Source organism: Eucyclogobius newberryi, unplaced genomic scaffold, assembly GCF_026437365.1.
Source record: "Eucyclogobius newberryi isolate DKJ021-1_F unplaced genomic scaffold, fEucNew1.0.hap1 SCAF_5, whole genome shotgun sequence".
Classification (NCBI taxonomy): Eukaryota; Metazoa; Chordata; class Actinopteri; order Gobiiformes; family Gobiidae; genus Eucyclogobius; species Eucyclogobius newberryi.
This window is the reverse complement of record NW_027316167.1, coordinates 31,502,097-31,519,125: the sequence shown is the minus strand read 5'-3', so window position 1 is coordinate 31,519,125 and position 17,029 is coordinate 31,502,097. Positions and strand designations below refer to the sequence as shown.

The 17,029-nt window shown below is 42.5% G+C and overlaps 2 protein-coding genes across 2 annotated transcripts; one reads left to right on the top strand and one right to left on the bottom strand.

Annotated features, from left to right (window-relative positions):
• Positions 1-907: 907 nt before the first annotated feature.
• tlnrd1 (talin rod domain containing 1) lies at positions 908-5,033 on the bottom strand. Its single transcript, XM_072465136.1, has one exon. The coding sequence runs from the start codon at positions 3,605-3,607 to the stop codon at positions 2,543-2,545; it is 1,065 nt and encodes a 354-aa protein (XP_072321237.1). The 5' UTR covers positions 3,608-5,033; the 3' UTR covers positions 908-2,542.
• A 2,284-nt stretch (positions 5,034-7,317) lies between these two features.
• On the top strand, positions 7,318-12,398 carry mesd (mesoderm development LRP chaperone). The gene is made up of 3 exons (XM_072465534.1): positions 7,318-7,513; positions 10,719-10,951; positions 12,113-12,398. The coding sequence occupies exons 1-3, from the start codon at positions 7,358-7,360 to the stop codon at positions 12,381-12,383; spliced, it is 660 nt and encodes a 219-aa protein (XP_072321635.1). The 5' UTR covers positions 7,318-7,357; the 3' UTR covers positions 12,384-12,398.
• The last annotated feature ends 4,631 nt before the right edge of the window (positions 12,399-17,029 follow it).

Here is a 17,029-nt window from a genome sequence, read left to right as displayed (position 1 = left end):
TTCTGTTTATGACGGCTTTTCTGTCGAACCAGCTCAGTCGGGACTCGCACTGATTGTCACTTTACGGCGTGTTCTGCGAGAGAGAATCAAAGCGTTAAAGACAAACGACTGAATATTTTAAAGGTCCACTATGTAACTTTTCTGCCTCCTTCTCGTCTCCATGGAGATGCCACTGCTTTGCCTTGATAGAACGTTCAATATTATGGCAACCGGTGATTTTCATTTTTCATGTTTTAGAAAAAGACAAAATAAATGCTTATGTTTAATGCAATAATTTATTTACATCAATTAATATTATAATTAAGATATTTGATCTTAATGAGTATTTGTAAGTTCTTTGTAACCAGTGGTGAGAAGTTACTACTAACCGGAAATACATATTCAGATGACTATATTTGTTAATTGACTGTACTCCAGCATTCAGTATTCGTACATTTTCTACCTCTTGTTCCCATCAGGGACTGGAGCATATCCCAGTGACTTTGGGCCTTAATATATTCAGAATACTTTCTCAAAATCAAAGGAATACATTGTTGATGAGGAAATGGGCTTCACACTGCATAATATTAGTTAGACAAATGGAAAACAGTGCTCTTGTGGTGAGTGTGCATCAAAGATAAAGCTGTTTTAATACCAAGATGAGTATTTTTTACAGTATAATATAATGTAACTTATAGAACTGTAAGATAAAACTGCAACTTATGTAACTAATGTAGAAGTGTTTGAAGTATTCAGAATAATTGGACCATGCAACGGGAAAAAACATGTAACTAAACACATTTTTAAAGTATTCTTCCAAACACTAAGTGAATAAACCCAACATTGAAATGAATTCATTGACAAACCAATAACAAACAGACCCGTACTTTCAACCATATCAGTAAAGAAAATGCAACAGACAACAGCGTTATCCGAAACAACTTTTTAATTAGTTGAAATAAATACTCCATTACATGCATGATCCAAACACGTACAATACGTCGGGAAGTCTGGTGGATAGTGTAAAAACAAATGGCAAACACGCACAGCAGCTTTTACCCAAGACACGATTCACACTCTTATTACAATGAGTCTGCTCCCACCGCACGGCAACCACGCGGAGGTAATGGCTCCTCGGTTAAAACGGTTCACAACCAGCGTGAACCGCACCAACTTGAACCAAACCGGGGGATATTGTATGCCACTGTACTGTACTGCAAACTATAGGAAGAACGCACGCGGCTCAGCGGGGTTTAAGATCAGAAAAGCGACTTATTTGTAGTGATTGTTGATTACCAATTGCAATGAAATTTCCCCATGTGGGACAATAAAGGAATATCTTATCTTAACATTACAACTTAAAAACATCACGGTTTAAATTTTTTTTTGCTCAATTTAATTTAATTCTCCTGGTTTAGCATGGATTCCTCAAGTTTATGACTGGCTTTACCAAATTGAACGTTCTGAAAGACAAAATAAAATACATTTCTTTACATCCGGGTCTATTTTTTGGGCTATATTTTGAACCCAAGATACTTAATTTTGCTTGTAAAATTGTCACGATTATTATTTTTCTTGACATCCCTAATTACAACTTATGTTTTGGTCCATAAAATGATAATCTAATCCGAAAGCATCAGTCCTCTGCAGAGTTCAGAACCAATGTGACTTTTTTGGTGTTAATTCACATATTACAAAAGGTATAAATTGTCGATGTACAAGAAATTTCAATGTGTTAAGACAAAATAAAATTGTATCGGAAATAACAAATCAACATAAAAGGAGAAAAATCTTGATTATTTTTCGTCACATCACCCAGTTGTTTTGGTTATAAGATCCTATGACAAAATATTAAATTTTAAAAAAGTATGTATGATGTGTCCTCAGTGTTCTGTTACAAGTGACCAATAACTATAAAGTAAGTGGATATAGTTTGCAGAAATACAATGGCGACTGTAAAGAAAACGACAACACATAATGGACGTATTACACGAATTCTACCAAGGAAAGAATGTGAGGTGTTCGTAGGCACGGGACGGTAACTTCTGATCTATTCCTAAAAAAAAAAAAAAAAGGTTGAAATATGACTGAAGGCTTAAGGATAGAAAATGTGTAAATGTTTAAAAAAAATCTGAAATTGTCTATTCTATTTTTAAAACATTTGATTTATTACTTCAGTTGTCTTTTTTAGTTCTTTTAATGTCTGTAATTATTATTTGTTCATTATTTTAAAGTTGACATGTCACCATTAGCTGATTAATCGTTGCGACCCCAGTAATTTGGATCACTGCGTTTATGACGGTAATAAAGGACTTAATATACAACTAAAACACCTACAGCCTCATGGAGTTTGACGCTTTGTGCCAATCTGGATGAGTACAAAATGGCATCCATCTTGAAATCTAAAAAAAAAAAAGGTACAAATCACTGTAAATTAAAAGGCAGGTATCTGATTATGGGATTAGAACACAACAACGCCACATAAATCTATACGTTTTGCTAAATATTCTGCTACCGTCCCGTGCCTGCTCTTTGGTACAGTCAAGCGTGGCCATTTCTGCATCTAATTCACAGAGTGGGAGTTGACCGGGGGCAGCGTGCGTGGAGAGGAGCGCTCCCTCAAAGCCTGAGTGAGCAGGGTGCACCCGTCCGACACCGCGCACGCCGAGTTCCTCAGCCGCTCCCTGTAGTCTGCCATCTTGGAGCTGCTGTCCGGATGCTGCGCCACGTCCCGCAGCCCCTGGGTTAGCAGCACGCACGCCGAAACGACGCTCATGGCCCCGCCCAAAACGGCGGTCTGCACTCCTTTACCTTCGGACGAGATGCTGGCGGGGCGACCCAAGAACTGCGGCTCGGTGGCGAACCCGACCAACGCGCTGACCGACTGCACCAAGGCGGCGCTGAACAAAACGCAGCGGTTTCGGGTCAACTCGCTGGGTTGCGTTTTCACTTCTTTGACGCAAGCTAGGAAGGCCGTCCCGCTGGTGGCCATGCTTTTGACGCTCAACTTGAACTGCTCCTTGGCAAAGCGGTCCCGCGACCTTTCGCTGGCCAACGATGAGATGTCGGTCAGCGTTTTGAGATTGGTCGAAATGTTTTGCGACAGTTCGAGAAGCAGCTGGGGAGTGAGGTCCGAAATGGGCGTGATGCGCAAGACGTGGCAGCTTTGCTCTACTTCATGGCGGCAACGCGTTACTTTGTAGCGGTCCACCAAGCCGGGGAGGCACGGCTGGGACCCCAAAGTTTCCAAAGCCGCTAGGTACGCCGCGTGGGCCGAGCATTCAGTCAACGATACAACCAAATCGGCCATTTCCAAAAGCCGATCGCCGACTTCGGTAAAACGCCCCATGTTTAGTTGGCTTTGTATATCATGAGTTAGTATGGAAAGCTCTTTAGTCCTCGCGATGACAGTGTCTCTGCATTGGTCAAACGTGTCAGCGAGCGGCACACCGTCCGACGCCATGACGGGCCGGGTCTCGCTGGACAACAACAGGAGATCTGCTACAAGTTGCATTTTGATTTTACACGAATCGCAGATGGAGGAGAGCCTTTTCCTTTGCTGGACACTGCCACTCGGTGTGACGTTGGATGCATCACTCGCGGATTTCCCAGACCCTCCACTCGCCATAATCAGGAGCAGGGTCCGGGAGGGTGCGGTCAAACTCTCCGGTTATTTATAGCCTCTGCTGCTGCATTGTTCTGTTCAAGACATGTCCAAAATAAGCACTACAACACGTACAAGAGCTAATAAGAAAGATATACTGGCTCAAAAGTCTGCCTTATGTTCCTTCAGATAATAATTAATGCACACAGAGGAAATGTATTTTCAATGTTAACTTGTAAACTACATTACTGCTTGTTTGAAGTAAATCCCCATCCGGTAACAAAACTAGCACTTTCTGGCATTATAGCCTTAGTTAATCTAAATTATGTCTAAATCAAAAAATAATGTTACACAAAAAACGATGTTATTAAATGCCCTGATCAAAAATATGCATCTCAAACTCTTCTACAGTTCCCCAAAATATTCACAGGAATTGATCATTACAAAAAACTGCAGTGCCACCGAAATACCTTCAAAAAAAGGCAAAGTGCAGGTTGAGATAATAAAAAATATTGTCTTGAAATACGAACAAATCCCCAATAAGAATATCAGCATGCACTAGCTCACAATCTCTGACATATTAGCAACTTTAAAAACTGTCAAAGGGACATTTTGAAACTTTGGTGAACAGACTGTAGCTTGTACGAGCACCGAAGTCTGCTCCGACTCGTTCCCGGCGACTGTGCCCCGGCTTGGCGCGTTCATTCTGGGTTCAAACTGGGCACCACCCGGGCGACTGTTCGTGGCAACTCCTTCGTTTTCCTCCACAAGCGCCATCGTTACACTTTCAACTCCTTCCGGCGAAATAACATCCGCACCGACGGGAGCGGCAACTTGTTTGGAATCCACTTTTGAACCGCTTCTTCTTCAGATTGAGCCCCGGGTTACAACAGGTTTGCAGTGGCTCCGCGGGTCGCTCCGACGCCATGTGCATCGTCAAGTCTGTCCCCGCCCCGCGCCTTCTCCTCCTCGGCCACCGCCGCGTCTCAACCCCGGGCCGTGGAGCGTCGAGTCCCGCTTGTGAACCTCCTCCGCGGGGACTCGCCCTTTCCCCGCGCCATGCCGACACCAAAACGCGGTCAGAACACGCAGGCCGTTTTGCCTTTCCTCGCGGGGGGGACGCAGCGGCGGGTCCCGGTTATTGAACGCGGGGTCTCTCGGTGAGGAAACGCGGAGGGTGTGGTCGCCTGGTCGGGCTCAGCCAAGTGAAGTTTGAGGCAGTGTCGAGTCGGATCATAGTCCGGCGTCAGCCCAGCGTTTCAAGCCTCGGTTCCCCCGGGGGTTGTGGTCGCTCCGTGCCCCCGCGGTACCGGGCCCGGGAGACGGGAGAGTCCGGTTACGCGGAGGGAGGCGGGCAGGCAGAGAGTGGAGGCTCCGGGAGGAACTTTGAGCAGAAACTTGTTACTGCGCCGCTTCCATGAGACTCTGCCCGGCTGCGTCAAGTGTGCGTCAAACAACCCCGGAAGAAGAAGCGCTTCACAGACAGATCCATGCTTCACAATAAAACACGTTTTTTTTCTGTGAGGGAAACGTCGGAATGGGAGTTACAATTTACAATATGCATTTTGCAAAAACAAATAGTCCCATATTAGACGGGATACATGCAGTCTACTCTTTGTAGGCCCATAGAAATGTTTCAACAGCCAAATGTATTGTACTGCAAAATATTATTGATCAAATCCACTGGATATTGTTTTCATACTATTTATTGTGAAAAAAAGTCATTTTCTGACAAAATTTCAAAATGGAGATATACATGTTTTTGCAATTGAACTATTTATTTTTTTGTGCTATAATACTACTCTACTACTACTACTATTTTATACATATTATATATTTTTACATTCCAATACTATTCAATTGCAAGTACCCCCTGCTCAGGAAACACCGCTCTGAATTACTTAAATAAGATTGCGTTCTATTCTATTCTATTCTATACATTTCGCTTTTGTGTTGTGGTTTGAGAAACTGGACAGTAATAATGATTTTCTCCAAATAAATGTTCTTAATTGACACAAAACCGAGGCTTCAGTTTTCTGGTATAGGCGACTCTATAAACAAATAATTCCCAGGCTTTAAATCAAGTCATTTTCAACACAATATGTTTTTGCTCCAACTCCTTTTGATTGTTTTTGTATGGAGAACTTTATTGACTTGCCTAAAATGTGTGAAATTTATCCTTTTTTTCAATACAGCTAATTTTAATGACCTACCGGTATAACTTTATTAGATCCAGATTATTTCCATTAAGAAGGCATCTCACAACACCCTTGGGTTGTTATTACATTATTTGCACAATGCTGAATTACCCATTTTCATATTGCCCGTTTCCTCTTTGTTAAAGCTGTCATTGTTTCCGCAGCTGCACAAAGGGAGCATAGGGTGGAGTCATCCTGAGAGGAAGCAGCTCGTCCTGTCTTTGATCTTCATGACCCTCTGAACTCACTGTCCCACACACAGAGGTTTACAGGCCGTGGCCCGTGAATCATGATGACGCTGTGTATTTAGTACTGGATAGCGCTTTTTATCGGGACAAGCTCAAATTTGTGCTGTTTGATTATTTTTAAAGTACAACATTCTATATGACTTTAGTGCCTTAATTAGCACATTTTAGTCAATATTATAGAGACTGTAAATGAAAACAGCATTATATATTTTTTTACTTATTGTTATAGTGTGAGTACTTTAACCTTGGCCGACTGTTTACATATTTGTATCAGGCATTGCCTCCATTATCTGAAATTGTCAGATAGGCTTTTTGTGCAGAGTGTTTGGCCTTTTTGGGTGCACAGTGGCAAAGGCGGTTTGCGCCCTTGCCTCATGATCTCTCTGGGTGGAGTCTGCATGTCCTCCCTGTGTTACTGTGGGTTCTCTCCGGGTTCTCTGGCTCCTCTCACTGTCCAAAGACATGCATGTGTAAATTGGTGACTCTAAATTGGCCCTAGTGAATGAAGTGAGAGTGAATGACTGTCTGTAATGTCTATGTCTCTGTGTTGGCCACTGTCCAGGGTGTTCCCCAGGGGACAAGCGGTAGAAAATGGATGGAAGTTGGCCTTGTATCTGCCATTGAACCAAAGGGCAAATATGGGCAAATATGTACTTTACAGTTTTGAGTGTGTGTTTTCATTTAGAGACAGATCTATTCATACCTTAGTCCTCCTATTTAGATACATACCTTATGGTTGGAAAGATATCTATTATCTGAGGAGGTAATGGTGGTGTGAAACGTTTGCAAATCACTGGCCCATACATTAAAAAAGACTGAAGATATAAACTCTATAATGATGATAATGTTAACTTCATTTGATTCCAGAAAGTCCAACAGTTTCTTCCCCTCTGCTGTTGGACTCATTATATCACTTTGCCACTTTCATAACACTTTACCTATTTGCACTTTTGCTCTGTTCATACTGTAGTTTGTATTTAAGTCTATGGTAACTCTTTATTGTATGTGTATTTTCTTTTTTTTTGTAAAGTGCATATATGATTACCCACTATCACTAAACCATGTTCAAGCTGATTCAAGAAATAAAATAAAACATTACAAACTACTTCACATCATCACATTTTATACGATCAGTGCATTTATTCTAGTAAAGTATAATAGATCCATGGTTAATTAATTCACATAAAAAGAGAAAAAAAAAATAAACTGAAAAAAATCCTTTTATTTTGAAATATCCTGTTTACTATTTATTTCCCTTAACCCGGCCTCCCTTTCCCGTCTTGTGACCGGCACACGTCTCCGCCAATCAGAGAGCTCCATCTGGAAACATGGCGACGGACTTCAGGTTGAGGTGTTTGATGCTTCTTCTCTGCGCCGCTTTACTCTGCGTCTCTGCGGCCGAAAACAAAGACAAACCCAAGAAAAAGAAGGACATCAGAGACTACAATGACGCGGACATGGCACGGCTTTTGGAGCAGTGGGAGGTGCGTGAACGGGGGAGTTTTCATTCAGTGGGGAGAAGCTAGCTGCTAACTTAGCCTCCTGAGGGTGATGTGGAAAAGAGAAGCAGAGCGAGATGTCTAACCACGTGAACTGCAAACAGAAGAGGATGTGTTTATTATTGTTTATTTGATTCGTTTAATAGAGTGTACTTTGAGACGAGTCATTATTTTCCCCTTCAGGTGATGGTGCTTGATCTTGCCTGAAAATGCTTTTGTAAACAGAAGTTGGCATTTCAATGTTCAAAAGACTTATTTCTGCAAATTTTAGGCAAGCAGAAGGATATATGATCAGAAATGAGCGTTTAATTTTGGTATTTTTTCGTGTGTGTGTGTAAATTATTACTTTGCAGTTTGTGAAGAAACAATTGAAAATAAAAAAGAGGAACTAGAGCTAAGAATCCCTCTGTGATGTCATCAGTAGGCGATTTTACACACACTTTTCTAACAGGTTAAACCGTAATATTTAACAAAACAAGGGTGTTATCAGGGGTCATTATTTGTCAAATCGTAATCATTGTGTAATTTATATGTAGTTGTGGAATTACCTTGACCTATGTCACGTCTGCTGCGCATGTCCAACCAGGAGAATAGAGTCTAAACGACTACAGTAGGTGGTGGTAATGTAACACTTGGATACCAACCGCCATAAACACAGAAGAAGAAGATTATAAATGTTACAAAAGTTGTCAAACTGGGAAAAAATAGGCAAAATCTTAATATAAAAATGTTTATAATAATTCATTCAAAAAATAATGACTTGCCGAATATTAGAATATTGTTATTATATTATGGTCATAGTAATCTGAACTATGACTCAAAAAGGCCTTTTTATAACAAAGACAAAATGTCAAAACCAGAATAAACTATATAATACACTTTATTTCTTAATATTGTATTTCTAGAAGCCATGTTTCAAGCCTTTATTTGGTTAAGATGTTTTTAAAGTCTCATTGTACATTAGAAGTTATTCTACTCTAGTTTTACTGTTTTATGTGTCACTGAAGTCAAAGTCTAAACTTTAAAATCTTGTAAAAGCAGCACTAAAGATTGTGGGAGGGCCGAAGGAAACCATGTGACAGTAGTTTATTACAAAACGTACCCTAAAACTAACCACAAAAGTGTAGTTTCTGTTCAGTTTATTTGGAGTTTGGATCTTTTTGTTGTTATTTCATTAGTCAATAATAAATTCTACTTTTTGTTAAACATGCTATAACTATAGACATTAAAAGTTTATGAAAAATACTGACTATATTAAATATTGAGGATAATTAACATATTCACCTGTCGCCACAGTCTCAAGAGAATCTGGGGGAAACACTGCGTCCCAATTTAATTTCAATGAAAGTAGTACATTGTTATAACTATTATTGTCCTATGTCTGTGACTTATTGTCCTGTGTCTGTGACTTATTGTCCTGTGTCTGTGACTTATTGTCCTGTGTCTGTGACTTATTGTCCTGTGTCTGTGACTTATTGTCCTGTGTCTGTGACGTATTGTCCTGTGTTTGTGACTTATTGTCCTGTGTCTGTGACTTATTGTCCTGTGTCTGTGACTTATTGTCCTGTGTCTGTGACTTATTGTCCTGTGTCTGTGACTTATTGTCCTGTATTTGTGACTTATTGTCCTGCGTTTGACTTATTTTCCTGTGACTTATTGTCCTGTGTCTGTGACTTATTGTCCTGTGTCTGTGACTTATTGTCCTGTGTCTGTGACTTATTGTCCTGTGTCTGTGACTTATTGTCCTGTGTCTGTGACTTATTGTCCTGTGTTTGTGACTTATTGTCCTGCGTTTGTGACTTATTGTCCTGTGTCTGTGACGTATTGTCCTGTGTCTGTGACGTATTGTCCTGTGTCTGTGACTTATTGTCCTGTGTCTGTGACTTATTGTCCTGTGTTTGTGACTTATTGTCCTGTGTCTGTGACTTATTGTCCTGTGTCTGTGACTTATTGTCCTGTGTTTGTGACTTATTGTCCTGTGTCTGTGACTTATTGTCCTGTGTTTGTGACTTATTGTCCTGCGTTTGTGACTTATTGTCCTGTGACTTATTGTCCTGTGTCTGTGACGTATTGTCCTGTGTCTGTGACGTATTGTCCTGTGTTTGACTTATTGTCCTGTGTTTGACTTATTGTCCTGCGTCTGTGACTTATTGTCCTGCGTCTGTGACGTATTGTCCTGTGACTTATTGTCCTGTGTTTGACTTATTGTCCTGCGTCTGTGACTTATTGTCCTGCGTCTGTGACGTATTGTCCTGTGACTCATTGTCCTGTGTCTGTGACTTATTGTCCTGTGTCTGTGACGTATTGTCCTGTGTCTGTGACTTATTGTCCTGTATTGTCCTGTGACTTATTGTCCTGTATTGTCCTGTGACTTATTGTCCTGTGTCTGTGACTTATTGTCCTGTGTCTGTGACTTATTGTCCTGTATTGTGGCTCAGAGAAGAGACTTTAAAGCAGCTCTGCTTGTGTACAAGTCTCTCCATGGCCTAGCACCAAAGTACATCTTGGACATGTTAGTGCCATATGAACCATCTCGGACTCTGAGGACCTCAGGGACCGGCCTCCAGCTGGTGCCAGAGTCAGGACTAAACATGGACCGGCCTCCTGCTGGTGCCCAGAGTCAGGACTAAACATGGACCGGCCTCCTGCTGGTGCCAGAGTCAGGACTAAACATGGACCGGCCTCCTGCTGGTGCCCAGAGTCAGGACTAAACATGGACCGGCCTCCTGCTGGTGCCCAGAGTCAGGACTAAACATGGACCGGCCTCCTGCTGGTGCCAGAGTCAGGACTAAACATGGACCGGCCTCCTGCTGGTGCCAGAGTCAGGACTAAACATGGGGAATCTGCGTTTCAGTTTGATGCAGCTAAAATCTGGAACATTCTTCCTGAAGATGTGAGACCGGCTTCTACTCTGACAATGTTCAAATCTAAGCTAAAAACAGTTTTGTTTAGCTGCACATATGACTGAAAAGATTTTTTCTTTGCACTCTTCTCTTTTGTTTGTGATTTTATTAGTTTAGACAATCAGTTGGATTGATCATTTTTAATTTAGTTGATTTTATTGTATTTCTGTAATTTCTTTGTGATTTGAATGCATTTTTCCTGCTGTGTGAAGCACTTTGAATTGCCTTGTGTATGAAATGTGCTCTACAAATAAACTTGCCTTACCTATTGTCCTGTGTCTGTGTAGGAGGATGACGACATTGAGGAGCAGGACCTGCCCGAGCACAAGCGCTCTCCTCCGCCCATCGACTTCTCCAAAGTGGACGCGTCGAAGCCCGAGGACCTGCTGAAGCTATCGAAAAAGGGCCGCACTCTGATGGTGTTCGCCACAGTGTCCGGAGAGCCCAGTGAGAAGGAGACGGAGGAGGTCACCGGACTGTGGCAGGGAAGCCTCTTCAACGCCAACTACGACATTCAGAGGTCAGACTCCTAACAAGAATCTCATTTAAGCTGAGGAAATACACAGAAGGGACAATTGTTCGGGCTGGTCCTGATCAAACCACATCCTGATCAAACCACATCCTGATCAAACCACATCCTGATCAAACCACATCCTGATCAAACCACATCCTGATCAAACCACATCCTGATCAAACCACATCCTGATAACATTTATGTGGTTTATGGGCTGTAGTTGACCAGTTGACGATGTAACAATTATTCACGATTGTATTGTGACCTGGTCCAGACGCACTGCTCTCGAACCCAAAGCTCTTTTATGTCAGCCTCACTTGTCATATGTAAAAAAGCTAAGACTCTGTTGGCCGAATAATCGACTAAATAACTGAAGCTACAGCCCTAGATTTGTTTGTAACGAGCAAACACTTCTACAGGCAGAGGCCCGCTCAGAATTCTATAGTCAAATATTTTCCTTAAACTGTAAAAATGCAGATGTTTGCACCTGGTTTGTGGTTAATATCTGTGTAGTTACTGGGCAAACATGAAAGAAAAACTGACCCCACAGCACCACAAATGAAGGAAAGTTTAATATTTCCCCCTCTCACACCCTCAATTGTTCTGTCAAGTGAGTGACCAATCACAGTGAGAAGCACATTCTGAGTGAGCAACCAATCACAGGCACATTCTGAGTGAGTGACCGATCACAGTGAGAAGCACATTCTGAGTGAGCGACAGATCACATTGAGAAGCACATAGCCATTGTTAAATGTTAGCATTAGATCTGACCCCAGCTGGCTCACGAAAGTCAGAATTCCAATATGGCCGCCATATAATTGTCTTTTTGGGCCGCCATATTGGAGCCAATTCTGACTTCCGTGAGACAGCTGGGGGCTGATCTAGTACTGACCAATGTCATACAATGTGTACAAACATTGTGATATGTTTCAGAATTTGTACTCAAGTTGTAATTGTAAAATCGCAAAGATTACAAGTATTTTAAAAAGTTCAGTTTCCACTGTAAACAACTGACTCTCTTGTCTTTGTGTAATAATGACAAGGTGGGAGTTCATGTTTCAGTTTTCTCTCATAAATTGCTGACAATACCTTTTTTCCAAAATCAGTGAATTTAAATGAACCAAAACTATGAACTGAACTTAGTGGAATCTGTACATTTTCTTGTAGGTTTGTGGTGGGCTCCAATCGTGCCATCTTCATGCTGCGGGACGGCAGTATGGCCTGGGAGGTCAAGGACTTCCTGGTGGCTCAGGACAGGTGTGCGGAGGTCACCGTGGAGGGCCAAGTGTTCCCGGGGAAAGCTGCCGAAAAGGACCAGACCAAAACCAAACGGCAGAACGAGGTCGATCCCAAAAAGAAGAGCAAGAAGAAGAGCGAGAAGAAGAGCGAGAAGAAACCCGATTTAGACGGGAACACGGCGGGTAAAGTGGAGCTGTGAAGAGTTTGGACTATTCTACTGTGACCTTCAAAGTACATGAGGTTTCATCCATGCGACGTTACAGTATTCTATCAAACCAAGATCAAGTTTGTCTTTAAACTTTAATGTGGTCATGGTTTGTCTCTGCTGCTGCTAAAGCTCAGTTCAGTATAATTCTGTCACTTTCTCATTAGGAATGTCACAATATCAAATGTTAGTGTTACAATTATTGTGAGGAAAAACATCACTATTTAACAATTATTCACGATTATTGAGACTACGACCAAACAGTAGTGAAATGAACCGTATCATTTTGACTTTCTAGTTACTGGCAGCATCGAGAGAATGAATGAACTGATTAGTTATAATTCCAGGCAGATACTTCATTTGTTCATTCATTATTATCTACACATTATGTCTTTTCAATTATACAAAATGTGCCATTTTCAGTTGTCTATACATTATATTATACAATGTTTATTTACACAATAAAACTATGTAAAAAGCACTGAGCTTTTTTAATGTACTGAACCATTTGACATTTCAGTCTAACATAAAGATGATGATTTTGAAAATAAACCTTTTTATAGAATTGATCTTTGGTGCATTTCTTGTATTCCTGACACTGTTTCTAATCAAATTAATTCATGTATTTCTATCAGGGGGAGTTTGATGATGGGTTATTACTGATGAAAGTTTGAACTGTTTCAACTGAAAACTGAAGTTTAACTGAATGTAAATGAAATGTAACTAGAGTGGACCATGAACATGCTGCGTTGCCATGGATGTTCCACAGTATCACATGACACGTCTATATCCTTGGAGATAAACTGGTAATGCTTCAAGTCCAGGTTACAGGTCAGATCTGTGGAGAGGTGAGCCCAGTCACAGTATTTCTTTGATAAGAGGAAGCGTTCTTGGGGTTGATCTCTCCCTCATTGTCACGCGTGTTCCACAAAGACTTTAGAAAAGCAGCGAGATGTAGAATGTACGTTTCTCTTGCTCCTTGTTTTCAGTAAAAGAGCAAATCCAGAGATCTTTGTGATCACACAAGAGAAGCTGGCATCAAACTCTTCATTTAGTTTTTTATTAAAAACAACTTACGATATGACATGTACACTATTTACACATTTACAGTTGTCAGGAGGCGACAGCAGTCCTCCCACAGCAGGAGCTCCACCTGTCAATAAAAAGGAGAACATCTGTGTCGAGGCCGTACATTTGGACCGATGGTCTTTATGTGGATGGCACTGGCACTGCCTCCTCTGCACTGACCATGACCCATGACCCCATGACTCACAGGCCACCTCACCACATGAACTGGGGCCTTTGCACTTCGTCGTCAATGTCCTGGATTTTGGAAAGAATTAATTGAAATGAAGTATTTACACTTTGTTGACATGACAATGAGCGCTCAATGCAACTATTGCCTCGTTGACACTGTAGAGTCTACAACAGGCTCTTTACAGTGAATAATACAGTACAAAGCTGCATAAATCCATCTCTATCATAACCGTTTCTCTTCAGTGTAGGTTTAATGCTGTAGGTGGCGCTGTGCAGTATATATACAAATCCAGAAAGTTATGCAATAAATTTAAAACATTTAAAAACACTCTTACTTTGACTTTTAATGGTAATGTAATATTTAGCTGCTATAGCGTCACCCGAAATATAGGCCTATAATAATTTTAAAACAATTGTATATAATATTTACTACGTGTTGAGAAAAAGAAGTTGTGTAAATGTTTACAGTTTCTCACAGAGATCTGCTGCCCCCTGCTGTCTGCAACAGGTAAAAGGCGCATGAAAGTGAAACAGTTGTGCACAAGAAACAAGCCCAGGTCAGATCTATAATGGCTTTACCCGAAGACCTAGTCAAACTCTACAGACCAAGTTCAAAGGTCACAGAAGAAGCGGCGCATAAGACACATTGTTTAGGAACAGTCCATTTGGTAATGTATAATAATATTAATAATATCATATTTGAGACAGTTGAGCATCAAAGTGCCTTCTTACATTTCGAATCTACAAACATGTTCACCCACTTAGAAGAGTGGGGACGTCTCAGTGCGGGACGTCTCGGTGCGGGACATCTCAGTGCGGGACATCTCAGTGCGGGACATCTCGTTGCGGGACATCTCGGTGCGGGACATCTCAGTGCGGGACATCTCGTTGCGGGACATCTCGGTGCGGGACATCTCAGTGCGGGACATCTCGGTGCGGGACGTCTCGGTGCGGGATATCTCGGTGTGGGACATCTCGTTGCGGGACATCTCGTTGCGGGACATCTCGTTGCGGGACATCTCAGTGCGGGACATCTCGTTCCGGGACATCTCGGTGCCGGACATCTCGGTGTGGGACGTCTCGGTGCGGGACATCTCAGTGCGGGACGTCGGTAGCGCCAGAGTTTTTTTACTAACCAAACATAAACTAAAATAAAAGCATTTTTTTTATTGTACTGAACCCCCCACCCCCCCATTCAAACCGGTGTCCTTCTGCGTGAGCGTTCATCTCCACAAACCTGACTCGTACCCAGAGCCTCCTCCTGCTTGTGTCCATGGAAATGCTGTTTCTTTAGCTGTAATATTCCACAGTATGGTTGAAGAATGTTTGGTTTTAAACGTTCTATTTCCATAGAATAATGACTTTTCACACTGTCACTTTAATGCATTTATTGGTTTGATTGATTTGTTTATTTCGAGCTTAAAACTCGTGTTTTGTAATAAAAAAAAGAACCTGACTTGAATATCTTCACTGCACTACATTTGGCAGGTGCGTATACTGTCACTAGAGGGAGGCAAAGTAATAGCTCGGTCTGACTGTGATTCTTTCTTATAAATCCATGAAAATATTGACGCACATGACATTTTATGACATCTCCCCTTTTGAACACTAGAGAGCATAATATATATATTATGTGTGCACATTTCTACACCACCAGAACATAACTCAAGACAGAATATTTGTCATGTTCCACTAAAGTGAAGCTGATCATTGGATCTGATGAAGAATGACTTGGAGTGTCACATTTTGTGTTATTTTGTACATTATAAGCTTTTTAATTAAATACTACTTGTACATTCTAGTATTTATTAAAGAAAGCCTAGACACAAACAAATCATATCTGAAGGTTAAGTGTAAGAAGTGCAATGTCCAAATCATTGAATGTTTTAAACAGAAAGCTTTTGTCACTATGACATTATCCACAGTGGGAAGAGTGACACACTCAAGTAAGAACGTAACTCAAAGTAAACCAGGGTGTCAGGAAAAATGTCTTCAAAATGTTATTCAATAGTGAGTAAGACTAAATATGTCCTCATCTCTTCTGGCTGAAATACAGAAAACTGTGGAACACAAACTATTCTTTGTATTCTAGTATCATCATTCTGACATAGTATTTTAAATTCTCTCCACAGACGTCATGTTGTCAGGGGCCATTTGCCTAAAGAACTCTCTGACACTGGCACCCATATTTCTCCTCTAATGGTCACTATCACTTCTACTTGACGTCGCACATCACATTTTATAATTGGGAACGGGAAGAGCGTGTGTTCCGATGGGACATGCACAGAGAAGAGAATATAGAACGCTGCTGATTCTTTCACTTTCTATCAGTCACATGTCTCTAAACGCCAGATCTTTAAGTGTCTTTAAGATAAACAAGTATTTGACAACACAGTGGTTATTGTCTTATAAACCGACACAAGCCTGTGCAAACATCTCGCTCTCTTTGCGTTACTCCAGGGAGCACTGGAGAAACGAGTTCACCACGAGTTCACTGTCTTGTTCTCCTTTTTCATGTTCAGGGTAAATGTAGTCCCTTTGAACTGAGACCAGCAGCTCTGCATCTCTCACTGTAAGAAATTGATTCTGAAGAAGCCCCTGGAACTGAACTCACTGGCCCCTTAAGCCCCCCGTGTCCACCCCTGTGTCCACCCCTGTGTCCACTCCTGTCTCCACCCCTGTGTCCACCCCTGGATCCACCCCTGTGTCCACCCTTGTGTCCACCCCAGTGTCCACCCCTGTGTCCACCCTTGTGTCCACCCCTGTATCCACCCCTGTGTCCACCCCTGTATCCACCCATGTGTCCACCCCTGGATCCACTCCTGTCTCCACCCCTGTGTCCACCCCTGGATCCACTCCTGTCTCCACCCCTGTGTCCACCCCTGGATCCACCCCTGTGTCCACCCTTGTGTCCACCCCAGTGTCCACCCCTGTGTCCACCCTGTGTCCACCCCTGTGTCCACCCCTGGATCGGCCCCTGTGTCCACCCCTGTGTCCACTCCTGTCTCCACCCCTGTGTCCACCCTGTGTCCACCCCTGTGTCCACTCCTGTCTCCACCCCTGTGTCCACCCTGTGTCCACCCCTGTATCCGCCCCTGTGTCCACCCTGTGTCCACAACTGTGTCCGCCCCTGTGTCCGCCCCTGTGTCCGCCCCTGTGTCCGCCCCTGTATCCGCCCCTGTGTCCGCCCCTGTATCCGCCCCTGTATCCACCCCTGTGTCCGCCCCTGTATCCGCCCGTGTATCCGCCCCTGTATCCGCCCGTGTCCACCCTGTGTCCACAACTGTGTCCGCCCCTGTATCCGCCCCTGTATCCGCCCCTGTGTCCGCCCCTGTGTCCGCCTCTGTCTCCGCCCCTGTATCCGCCCCTGTGTCCGCCTCTGT

What these genes read in the sequence shown, in the direction of transcription:
- tlnrd1 (XM_072465136.1), bottom strand. Translation starts at nt 3,607, where the DNA reads ATGGCGAGTGGAGGGTCTGGGAAATCCGCGAGTGATGCATCCAACGTC.
- mesd (XM_072465534.1), top strand. Translation starts at nt 7,358, where the DNA reads ATGGCGACGGACTTCAGGTTGAGGTGTTTGATGCTTCTTCTCTGCGCC. An exon ending in GGCTTTTGGAGCAGTGGGAG is followed by an intron (nt 7,514 to 10,718) that starts GTGCGTGAACGG and finishes GTGTCTGTGTAG; the next exon opens with GAGGATGACGACATTGAGGA. An exon ending in GCCAACTACGACATTCAGAG is followed by an intron (nt 10,952 to 12,112) that starts GTCAGACTCCTA and finishes ATTTTCTTGTAG; the next exon opens with GTTTGTGGTGGGCTCCAATC.